Source organism: Montipora foliosa, chromosome 9 (genome assembly GCF_036669935.1).
Source record: "Montipora foliosa isolate CH-2021 chromosome 9, ASM3666993v2, whole genome shotgun sequence".
NCBI lineage: Eukaryota > Metazoa > Cnidaria > Anthozoa > Scleractinia > Acroporidae > Montipora > Montipora foliosa.
The window spans coordinates 14,475,875-14,488,374 of record NC_090877.1 but is presented as its reverse complement, the minus strand read 5'-3'; the positions used below and the strand labels follow the sequence as shown (position 1 = coordinate 14,488,374).

At 41.3% G+C, this 12,500-nt stretch overlaps 2 protein-coding genes across 6 annotated transcripts in view; both read left to right on the top strand.

The window, feature by feature from the left end:
- Positions 1-6,745, top strand: part of LOC137971148 (placenta-specific gene 8 protein-like) — a 16,411-nt gene extending 9,666 nt beyond the window's left edge. The window contains exons 3-4 of the mRNA XM_068817894.1: positions 6,056-6,195; positions 6,272-6,745. Of these exons, the coding sequence (XP_068673995.1) occupies positions 6,056-6,195; positions 6,272-6,367 (236 nt within the window). The 3' untranslated portion in view covers positions 6,368-6,745. The remainder of the gene's footprint in view (positions 1-6,055; positions 6,196-6,271) is intronic.
- A 4,114-nt stretch (positions 6,746-10,859) lies between these two features.
- LOC137972159 (placenta-specific gene 8 protein-like) overlaps positions 10,860-12,500 on the top strand; it is a 6,981-nt gene continuing 5,340 nt past the window's right edge. Inside the window, exons 1-3 of one of the 5 annotated variants that reach the window (XM_068819000.1) lie at positions 10,860-10,932; positions 12,269-12,337; positions 12,443-12,500. The exon at positions 12,443-12,500 is cut by the window's right edge and continues 42 nt beyond it. The gene's annotated coding sequence lies outside the window, so the exon portion shown is untranslated. Of the gene's footprint in view, positions 10,933-12,182; positions 12,418-12,442 lie in introns of those variants that run through there. The other 4 variants (XM_068819001.1, XM_068818999.1, XM_068818998.1 and 1 more) reach the window with 4 other exon arrangements.

The window sequence follows — 12,500 nt, the reverse complement described above, 5'->3', positions numbered from 1 at the left end:
GATCAACCACCTAGCACATCAATCACTATGTTGGGCTGTTCCACGGTATAGCCAGGATACTGCTTCCTTAACTCCCAGCGCAGTGGAGCATACTTTTCCGTCTTTTCCCTCTCTTTCTTTCTACGGTTGTCTAACCTGGGGCAACTCATTTCAACTGCCCAGACCCGTTTCCTCCTGTGATGCACAAACCTGGCGTCCACTCTGTTGGCCTTGACGTAGCTTTGTTCGGCATACACTGGTACAACCCAGTAAGCTTGAGCTTCCGGAGATTCGTAGACCGGTTTGGGTGCCACTAGCGAGTACCATGGTGGTACTGAGTCCACTAGCTGTAGGTCTTTACACACCTCAAAGAATAACACCTTAAAAGCAGCGTTATGTCGCTCCAAGTACTTAGACTGTGCTAAAGCAGGACATCCCGCTGGAACATGCGCAAGAGTTTCTGTAGCGCCTCCGCACAACCTACACGTGATCTCTCCTTGTGAAGTTCCTGTTTTGATCTTTGTGTACACTCTAGTAGAGGTAAGCTGTTCGTAAAGCTCCAGTACCCCGGTAATCGTGTGGGTGGGTGTTGAGGGCCATTCCCGTAGCCAAGCAAAACACTCATCCATACTCAGATCGTCGTCCTGCCACCGTGCACACAGAAAGCGACCATGCCACTGCTCGCTCTCAATCTCTTCCTGTAACTTCTCCGTCACAGTCCTCCTCAAATAACCCTTTACTTTCTTCCCTTGAATTTCTATATCCAGTGCATGACGGGTTCGGATAGTTCAAAGTCAAACCCGTGTCCAGCTCCTCCGCTTACTTGCATGCCTCCTTAACCAACCAAGTGAATCCCTTCTCACTCACCCTCTCTTCAAACTTCTGAACTAACCTCATGGTAGGATCTATATTCTCTTACAGCTTAATTGCAGATTTGATTTTTGTTAGCTTGTATTCTTGCTCAATTGAGCGTAGGCCACGCCCACCCTTGTCCCTGGGTAGATACAACATAGTCGTCGAACCGGATGCTTCCCTCCGTTCTCACAGATTATCTTCCTCGCCTCTCTGTCGATCACTCTAAGCTCTGTAATAGGCCAGTGCTGAGTCCACATCAAATAGGAGAGAACTGGAAGAGCAAACTGGTTACTTGCAGTCACACGGTTAGAATCAGACAAAGGGCTACTCCAAATTAATGACAACCTTTGCAGGTAAGCCTTTGCCGCACAATCCAATGTCATCTTCTTATTCTGCATCACAGTCTCTCTCACCCCTAGACACTTGTAACTGGAACTCGCGTCCAGGCTTTCCACGACCCCTTCCTGACCTAACCTCACACCTGCTTTATCGTGCACTTGAGCCCCTTTCCTCACATGAATCACATTGCATTTCTTAGGATTCCATGTTAGTCCAATGTCCTCCATGGCGGCACTGGTAGATTTTAAAACTCTGTTGAGCTTAGCTTCAGAGGCCGCAAACACTTTCAGATCATCAATTTACATTATATAGGATACCTTAGCGCTTACAGGCTTTGACAACTTATATCCCTCAGTAGCTTCCAGTGACCAGGCTATTGGATTTATTATTATTATTATTATTATTATTATTATTATTATTATTATTATTATTATTATTATTATTATTATTATTATTATTATTATTATCATTATTATTAACATATTTGCGAAATCTTTTAAGGGCAGCAACCTTAGCATGAAATTTATTGCAGGCCGATTTTACATGCTCTTTGAAAGATAAAGCGCTGTCGATAGTTAAGCCCAATAACTTTAACCCGTTAATCGTAAAGGTGGTCTAGTGCGATTAGCAAAGAGCTCGGAATAGGGCGGATTTTGCCAAGAGATGACATTTTGATTTTAGGCTCATTTACATTTAACTAGTTACATTCAAACCATGACTGGAGTACATCAAAGTTGTTCTGTGTAGTAAACTCACGGACATTTGGATCAAATCGTCGTTTCCGAGATTAGGTATAAGTGGCTCCAGAAAGCCTTCTCGAAGCCCGCTTTCACTTCAATAGGAGAGACCTGTTGGGGAAAAGCAAACTTCAAGCCCCGACACAGAACCAATTTCTGGGGAAAGGAGAGCTCGTAAGACGATTTGTACTAACCGGTCTACATCCGTTTCTTTGTGGAGTAACTGTCCGCCCTACGGGCTCCAGATTAGCGCAATTGCACGGTTTACCAAAAACCCGCAAGGGATGCACTCTATACTATCAGCAACGCAAGCATACAACTACGCCTTGGCAAAATGGCTGGACACTAAGGGTGCATTCTTTTGGATGTATCCTGGCTAATTCTCATTCCGGATTAGGAATAACAAAATACACGGAATATCAATTTGCAAAAGAACACATATTCTGAAAACGGAATACTGTTAGCGAAGGTGACCTGGGAACTATTGTATCTGCGCATGCGCCAATTGCGTTGGTATGACGAGTGAAAAAGGCTTCCCGAAGTTTGGAACACGAAATGTTGAAATATGTCCATAAGTACCTTTTTTTGGTTATCTTGATTTTTCGGTTTGCTTCATTTGCATATGCTAGTCGTCTTGATGTCGTATCATTTCCCGCCAAAACGTTCCCAAAAGAACGCATATTATGCCTATTCTGAGTGAACCATATTCCAGTCATTCAGTTCATTCTGCTATCGGGAGCAGAATTAATGAATGGGATAGTATTCCGTTCATTTCAAAAACGGAATAGGTCCCAAAAGAACACGAATACCGTCTATTCCATGTATTCCTATTCCGGAATAGTACCAAAAGAACGCGCCCTAAACTTAAGTCTGTCTCTGAATCGGTACATAGTAACTGACATATTTGAATTTAACAATGAAATTCGTAACTTGGGGATCGTATTCGTAAACGGCGACATTTTGGTATCATACTACTTGTCTTCCTTGTTTACAAATGTACCCTTAGACGAAATGATAGAGATACTCGCGAACAAAGCTTTCAACAACAATTGGTTTAATACAACACACTACTTGAACCTCACCAGAACTGATCTTGTCGAGCTTCTCAATGTAGCCACCAAAGGACAGCTGTTCCAGTTCAATGGAGCCCTGTACCAACAGACTCATGGCGATGCTATGGGATCCCCTCTTGGCCCGCTATTGGCTAATGTTTTCATATCCATCATCGAAGGAAACCTTGAGCGAGAGGGTAAACCCCCTCAAATAGAAACTCTTGCACTATCAGATTCATGTTGACAATCGGTACAAACAGGGTTTATTGAGAACTATGCTTGATCGAGCACATCGTTTATCTTCCTCTAAGTCATACTTCTCAGACGAGTGTGACCGTTCGAAGACATGCAGTATTCTCACGTTTGAAGTACCCAAAACACCCCGTTAACTCTACCATCAAAAATTTCGTTGAGTCCAAGGTATCTGACCAGCAGCAGAGTCACGTGACACGGTTCGTGTAGTCCTACCATTCCGGCAAAGACCAAGCCTCAGCAGATACGCTGAAGAAACAGCTACAAGTACAGGAACTGAGCCTAAGAGTACACCATCATCCAGCCCGTGTTTGTGAGCCGAAAAATCGAACAAGATCTGAATGTAAAGCCAACAATTGTAAATCAGCAGTGTGTAGTTCCTAGTTTTCAATGTGATCTGTGTGATGTGGGTTATGTATGGTTTACATTTCGTGTGCAAGGACGTAAACAACAGTCCTCCTCCATAGCCAAACACTACAAGTGTGAGAGCATGCGTGAGCGCAAACGGTTCGGACGTGTATTTTGAGGCGGAGCGCTCCCTTCCTAAATGTGCCCGGAATTCTGAGAAATGAAGGTAGAATTTTACACGATAATATAATCAACCTAATGTAAATGACGGGATCATCAGTAAGAATTCACTGCTTAGAAGATCTAGATAATTTGTAACTCTGGTACAAGGGAAGGGCATCGAAAGAAATCCAGCATGCAAGAGGTTGTTTCCAATGTAACGTTGCTTTCTGTTTCTGCTATAAGTACTTTTTGTCCCCGATCTTGTTTCCTGATTATTTATATATAAGCTTTTGTAGTTACCCTCCTAATCATCGGCCAGTTAATTAACAGATTCTCTGCTGGTAATCTTTTCCCTGATCGTACAATTACGGTATAAGTAAACACAGTATCTTGTCACTTAACGTTCGGGGTTTGAGAAATCGTGTCAAAAGAAACAGTATATTTAGTTTTTTAAAGGATAAAAATTGTCAATTCTATTTCTTACAAGAAATTTATTCAGTACCTGATGACGTGAATACGTGGAGTAATGAATGGGGAGGTGACATTTTCTTTTCGCATGGATCAACACACAGCCGTGGTGTTTGTATCTTAATTAACCCTTCATGCAGCTATACTGTTGAAAGTCTCAATAGGGACCAAAAGGGAAGAATCATTTCAATTAACCTGAGCTCCGGCTCCGCAAATATTTCATTGTGCAACATATATGGCCCCAACGATCTGCAACAACAGCCTTTTTGCACAATCTGTATGGTATTGCAGAAAATGCGCTCTGTCCTTACTGCAGACAAAATGATTCAATAATTCATACTTTTTGTAACTGCCACTGGACCAAGTGGTTTTTTTCAGAAGTAATTAAATGGTTCAATGTTGAAAATGCCACCTCCTTTGCGCCATCCTCAAGTGAATTAACCTTTGGTCTTAATAATGAAAGAAAAAATCAAAGCTCATTGGCAATTGTCAAAAAGCTCGACTTTACTCTTCTGTTTGCTAAATATTACTTGTACATAAATAAGTTAGCTCCTAAAGATTTATCTTTGGATGAATTTAAGGCTAAAGTCAGTGGGAGATACGATTTCGAAAAACCCCCTTCTTCAATTAGTAAGTATTCCATCCTACCGCCGGAATAATCTGTTAATTAGTAGGTCTAATGTTACTGTGTGAATTATTACAACTGCTGTATTATTTTTATTTTTTCTCGTCTTTACGTAACTTTCGATCCAATCTGTAATATCGTTATATACCTTCTTTTAGTTTTATATTTTGCAACTGTAATATGTGTTTTGTCAATAAAGGTTAAAAAAAAACACAACAAGTGTGTCCACGGGACGGTCCCTCGCGACCTGCTGAAGCGTTTTAGTGTACTTAAGAAATGTAGAAACACATTTGACTGTTTAGTGCACGAAATGCTTTTTATGCATACTAAATTGACCGCTCCCCATAGGGGCTTTTCAGGGCCAATGAAACACAATTAACGAAACGAGGGAAGAGTTGGCTAAAGTATTTTACAAGTGCAGCTGTGAAGTTGAGCCAGGGACTACCAGGAACAAATTCAGCAAGTGATCAGAGCGGGATATTCGGATCTTAAGGCGAGGAGCTCCCTAACCGTAATGGGCCACACTACCTCCTGATCATTTTTTATAAGAAACTTAAAACCAAATCTTAACATACAATCAGACTCCATTCGTGCGAAAGTATGTGTAATTTTCGCACTGCGTTATGGCAATTGTCGCGCCCACATCGTCTTAAATTGAGTAATTTGCATGACCTGTTTCATAGTTTTCCTTGACAATGGAGTCATGATCACCTCGAAACGTCGGATTATACCGTTCGTTTTTGTTGTTGTATGTTTTCATTGATATTCAATTTCCGCTCGAATAGACTTTATTCGTATTCTCAGGATTGCACTGAAACGAGGATACAATGAAGGCTCGTGCGGAGGAAATAATTTGCTTCTGAAAAGATTCGCCCGCATCAGCCCTTATTCCATGTTCGTTTCAATGCAACCGTGAGAATACGAATATGGCTGGCCTATTGCGCGTGATCAAAAGATACGAGATTGGGCCAAAGAAGGAAACGCCTCTTGCTTCTCGGGTAGAGCTTTTTGGTTGTAAGATCTAAGCCATCCAAATGTTGTAAGATTCTGGTTTAAGCCATCCAAAGATTTACCGTTTATTGCCACCGTTTTTAGGCTTTTTGAATCTCTTTGTTTGCAGGCTGTATGGGGACTTTCTGTTCATGGTGTTTGCTGTATTGGCAAGCCAATGGTTTTCAGGTTTTCAGCTTAGTGGCACCGTTTTTCGGCTGTTTTAGTGATCTGTTTGTTCCTTATAGGCCTTATGGGCACTTTCTGTTCATGGTGTTTGCTGTGTCAAGTCTCTGAGAGAATGGGTGAAGGTTGCATGTTTGCTACTTGCTGCCAAGGTGCATTGTTAGGACTGCGAGTGAAACTTAGAACGCAGCAGAACATTCAGGTAAAACTACTTCGCGTTTCACCGAGAGGTAATGAACTTTATTAATCAAGTTTTCACGTTCGCTCTTCTTTTTTAGGGCACCCTGTACAAAGATTATTGCGAGGTGCTGTGCTGCCCCCATTGTGTTTTGTGTCAGCTGTCACGTGAGCTGGACCGTTGCGGAACCAACTGAACTCTTGGGGAGGCTGAAACCTTTTGAGCCTTAATAGACCTTTTTACCGATACGGCGGCCATTTTGATTTCTATTGTTTGTAATAGCTATTATGGGATGCCCAGGGGGCAAATACACATTAAGTTGCCCCCTGTGCATCCCATAATGTCTTTCGAAACAATAGAAATCAAAATGGTCGCCGTATCGGTAAAAAGGTCTATTGGCGTTTGTTTTTTTGGTCACTTCGTCTTAACAGATTAGTGAGAAGAGTTGCGTCTAGTCCCAGTGTGTAAGACCTAGTTAGCAATGTTAGAAATCAGGTGTACTTGTAGACATACAGGCATGAAGATGTAACGCCTTTTACGTGTTCGCAACAAAAATAAACATAGTTCGATGAGACCCGGTGATCCTTTGTCTACGTTTTAACATCTTCTTGATGTTTCAGTATATTCGAGTTTTCCTTTCTAACCTCCCCAAAGAAGCGACCAGAAAGGAGTTAGTCCAGTCATGGGGTCGAATCTCGTTCTAGCCCAGACGCACTCTACTGAGAAGGCTTGGTACCATAGACCCATGCGGATGATTTGCCATTCAACCGTCGGCGCAACCAAAGTTCTGTGGTGATTTGTGCGATGAAAAAGCCCTTAACAGTATTATGTGCTAATTATGTTTTAAAAGGTTATTTCTCTTTCCTTTTTCCCCTGGAAGTCCTGGAAATATATTTGAAGAGTTTTCTCCTTGTTTTGCCGTTTTAAAGCTTGAATTAATGCGAACAAAAGCAAAGCGTTAAGCGACCCCCAAATTTTGTTGTAACCATGGAGCTGTTACGAGAAGCCGCTGTGGGGATGGGGTAAGTGTTGTAATGACTGTACTTCATCGGGTGGAGTTAATTTGACCTCGGACCCAAGCTCCGTGTCTCGTGCGGCGATCATAAGCAGTTAAATTCATCAGCTATCGTGGAAATCGAAGCAGAAAACGCTCATTTCCAGCCAAGTGCGTGGGGATTTTTGACTACGAAACATTCGTGGAGGTTCGTAAATGATGTGGCTTTAGCTTTGCGTGAAAAAATCTTGGCTGGGATGGATTTTCGAGTTGCAAACCGCCTCTGAGCTGACAACGGTCGAAATCTTAGTGTGCAGCCTTGACTTCGTCTTAGAACATTGAAAACACGGACTTCGCGAAACTGTGAAATGAACTCCAAAAGGCACAAGAATACAGCAGAGGTGAGTAATTTTGATTCATTTTATTGAAGGAACGTTAAATTGAGCATTTTTTAGGCTTTATAATCGACTGTATTTTATTTCCCATACAAAGTCTTATAACGCGTTTAAATTCTCAACGGCTGTCTGTAGTGACGCGAGCTTGGGCTGCCTATGGTGTAACAGCGCCTTTGGGGATCAAACATGCCTTAAAAAGCTCTTTTAATTATTCATCTTGTCATTTTACTCTGATGAAGGCAAACAGAACGTTGCCGAAAATTTAGTGTTTGATACTGTTTTAGGTCAGATCCAACACTTTTAAAGATTTTTAAACAATACAATTTATACGTTTTTGACTTAAAAAAATTATTTATTTCTCTGAACGTAGTTGAAACACACTGTGTTCAATTTCTGGGAGAAATGCTAAGACCGCGGGGTCTTAGCTTTCGTAGTACGAAAACTAAGACCCTTTGTTAAAAAGTGGTAATTACGGGAAAGAAACCCGGGGAAACTTACCCCTAGACGGAGATTTGAGCGCTGGATGTTGTTTTCCTACAAAGTTTAACTTGACAACGCTATGATATATTCTCTCTTGTCACTTTAAGTTTTGTGACAGAAAAAAAAGTGACATTCGCCGATGTTCACTTATTGGCACGGAAAATCTAATATAATAAGATAGGGTCTTTCCAATGACGAGAAACTCAGTATGTTAACCCTTTGGTTGTAACCACTAAAACTGTGATACTAGGCTGGGTAATCAGTTTGTCAGCACATTGTCCAGCGCGTATCATGGTAGAGCTTTTGGGCGTGCATTCACAATTTAGCCGTAAGTTACGCCCGACAATGCACGAATGCCATAGCTACAGAGTATGGTATGTCTGATGGGGGACTGAAATAGTTTTACAGGTAGGACATAGGTGATTTTCTGTTAGTTACTCCGGATTTGCCTCACTCACACGTACAAGCTTATTCCTCAGCTGAATTGTTACAATGAGGATATGAGATATCGGCTATCAGGGGGTAGGGGTAAATTACTGAGTCACTGCCCCTGGTCCACTTCAGTTAAACATTTTGATGAAATTTCTTTCCCACGGTGTGAGCGGTAGCCAGCTTTCGCCGTCAAGGTGTAAGGGAACAACCACAACAATGGAAAGATACGTTATCAAAATCATGAGTCCCAGGGGAAAATGGATAAAATTGTTCTTGTCCAGCAAAGAGGTTTCAAGTGCAACCATGGACTCGCTAGCTGTTACTTCGAGTGCAAGAAAAGTTTCTTCGCCTGTCGAACACAACACCTATCAAGAGTTTTAACTATTTTACAAGCGAAAGTGGGCGGAGGCAGTGACCCAGTAATTCAGGTGCATTCCACAGATCGGTGGTTTTCGTAGTACGGCATTCGTTGTCAATGTTGGTGTGATTTCCACCTAAAACAGAATGAATGCACGAAAAAAAACTGAGTTTCAAGAAACGCTGACCACTGCCGTTGGTATGGAGGTACATCTATGACAAAATTCAATGATCAGTATTTGAAATAAAATCGTCCAAATCATGAATGTATCAATCCAAAGCTGAATGGCAACAAGCCGATTCTGCAAATGGCCATCACGGAAGAGGCATAACGCAAATAGCCATAACGCGATCAGGCATAACGCAAGTAGGCATCACGCAAAAAGGCATGACGCAAAGACGCATAACGCAAATGGCCATAGAACAAAAAGGATAACGCAATGAGGTATAACGCAGAGCCATAACGCAGAGACAACTTAAACAGGAAAAAAAAAGTTCGATAGCGATTACATGTTATTTCCGTAGAACAATCAATTGACGTTTTTTTACAGCTGAAATTATTTACGGAGTACACAGCTAGTCTCCCGTTCTTCCAAGAGCCTTTGCGTTATGGCTATTTTATGTTATGCATTTTGCGTTTTGAATATTTTCGTTATGCTTTGCTGCGTTATGCCTTTCTGCGTTATGCATTTCTGCGCTATGCCTTTTTGCGTCATTCCTCTTTACATTATGGCTAATTGCGTTATGACTGTTTGTGTTATGGCTATTTGCGTTATGCCTCTTTGGGTTATGCCTTTTTAACCCGTGATGGCCTCTTTCCGTGATGACCATTTGCAGAATCGGGTTGTTGCCATTCAGCTTTGGATTGATGCATTCATGATTTGGACGATTTTATTTCAAATACCGATCATTGACCCCTCACTGACCACGCAGCTGACGCCCCATACAGGGAATATTAATGGCATATCTGTGAATAGAATTAAAATCATGTTTGGGTTGAAACAAGTTACAAAACACCATAATTTGAAAGCCGCAAAAATAGAAACGAACGAAAATTTTGGTATCAATGTTAGTTTCCAATGTTTTATTTGTAACGAGATTATTAAAGTTGTTACAGTTTTACAGTTTCTGTTATGACATGTCCTTTTTCTGTCTATACTGATATCAATGCATCTTATAAATTACGGGTCAAAGTACCAGAATAGCGCGATTTACCCCCACCCCCTGATAGCTGGTATCTCATATCCTCATCCGCTTATACATGTGAGTGAGGCAAATGCGGAGAAACTAACAGAAAATCACCTATGTCCTACATGTAAAACTATTTCAGTCCCCCATCAGAGATATCATACTCTAGCTAGGAATGCCGGCATTCGTGCAATGTCGGGCGTGACTTATGGCTAAATTGTGAATGCATGCCCAAAAGCTCTACAATGATACGCGCTGGACAATGTGCTGACAAAATTACACCGGGGTATCGCATTTTTAGTGCTTACAACCAAAGGGTTAACATACTGAGTTTCTCGTAAAAGACCCTATCTTATCATATTAGGGGGTGTTTACATGATACCGTTACGAGTTGTCAATTTCATACCGCGTTTACATGGACGACACAAATATTGACACAGGGATGACGCATGAACCAAAACAATAATGGCGTCCAATATTTAGAAATACAACGCATGCGTCAATAGTCCCAGTCCACCACGACTTGACGACTCGTACCGGAATGGGAGTCAATGAAGCGTTTACATGATACCGGTATAACTTTTCATACTGTGAGAATATCGATCCGGTACAACTACCGGGATGAACTCATACCGATATGAGTTGTACTGGTATGAGATTTTTCACCGGTATCATGTAAACAAATACAGAGCGATAAGTAAGAACCGGGATGAACTCGTACCAGAATGAAACTCGTACCGGTATCATGTAAACACCCCTTTAGATTTTCCGTGCCAAAAAGTAAACATCAGCGAATGTCACTGGGTTCTTTTCCTGTCACACAACACTTAAAGTGACAAGAAAGAATGTGTCATGGCGTCGTCAAGTTAAACTTTGTAGGGAGACAACATCCAGCGCTCAAATCTCCGACTAGCGGTAAGTTTTCCCGGGTCTCTTTCCCATAATTACCACTAATAACAAAGGGTCTTAGTTTTCGTACTACGAAAGCTAAGACCCCGGGGTCTTAAGTCTTAGGTCTTAGTTTTCGAGGGCGGTCAGTATAAAATGCAGACTGCAGACTGGGTTTAAAATGCAGACTGAGGCCTAAATTCCGTAAATTGTCGATATATTTTCAAGTGACCTTTCCTACTACTAGCAGGCTACTAGGTCTATTTCATTCTAAAAAAAATTATTACCACTGAGAATTTGTATAAATTCATTAAAGGGGCTAGGTCACGCAATTTTAGGCAATTTCAGAACTGATCGAATGGTCATAGAATTAACTAAAATATCAAAATAACTGTTCAAAACCATAGAAGATCTCTAACAAAACGCAGGGAAGCCAAGAAGGGACGTGGATGGACAAAACTGGAGAGGATTGAAATGGATTGAATTTGGGTAAATTTGAAAAACGTCGGCCCACCTTTTTTCAAATTTATATCAGTCTATGTCAAAATGTCATTTACAAAGCTGGAAATTCAATCTCAGTTGTTATGTGGCCGTGATTTTGCAAATGAAAGACTCTCGCTCTGCCGATTTGACGTTTAGAGCTCATAATTAACAAAATTTAACAAAATTACCTAAAATAGCGTGACCTAGCCCCTTTAATCTGAAGCATAAACATTTGGTGATATGCTTCACGGTTCACCTTACAGGGAATCGAATTAAAGCCTTCTGACGATTGTCGAGTCATATGATACAAATCTTTAAGGACAAGACAACATTTGCTTTGCTCAAACGTGCTCCAACCTTTCGCCGCAGTTCAGAGCATATGCGTTCCACTTACCGTAGTGATCGCAATCGTCTTCCTCCCCCTCCCCCCCCCCCAAAAAAAAATCTGTTCTGCCTCTTAATTTTCTTAGCTCGATATGTTGAACATCTTTTCCCTTCCTCCTATTTTCCACAGCGGCCTCTCTCGTTTCAAACGTTCATTCATGCATACTAAATACTATTGCGCAGATGTTATGATGACATACAGACTTTCACCGTGACGTCATCATTTGATGTACATGTAACACACCAGTATAAAATGCAGACTGCAGACTGACCGTTTTCGAGGGTCATAGTTTTCGTAACACCCCAAGACCTTCACGATATTCGGTATTTTAATTAATGAATAAACAAACATTTCAATTTTGAATAAGTTTAATGAGACAATATTATTGTTAAATTCGTTCATTTGACAGTTTGTAGCGTCAAAGTCCCGTTTTCAACTTTGTCCTGCATCTGTCGTGACCGTTGATCGCCATTTTGAATTATTTGCTTGCTGCAGCTGAAACAGGGGAGGGGCTATTCCTTATATAGCGTGTCTTCGTGTTGAACACGTCCACTCTTGCAATTGGTAAGTGCGCGTCTTGTTAAATTCCGCCTTGCATATCTCTTGCTTTGTCGGAATTCAGTTTGAAGTCCAGAAAGATTCAGGTATCGTATACTTGTTTTCTTGCAGTTTGTTGGTTTACCTACCCAGATCAAATGCAACATTTCTGACCGTTTTCGACTTCGCC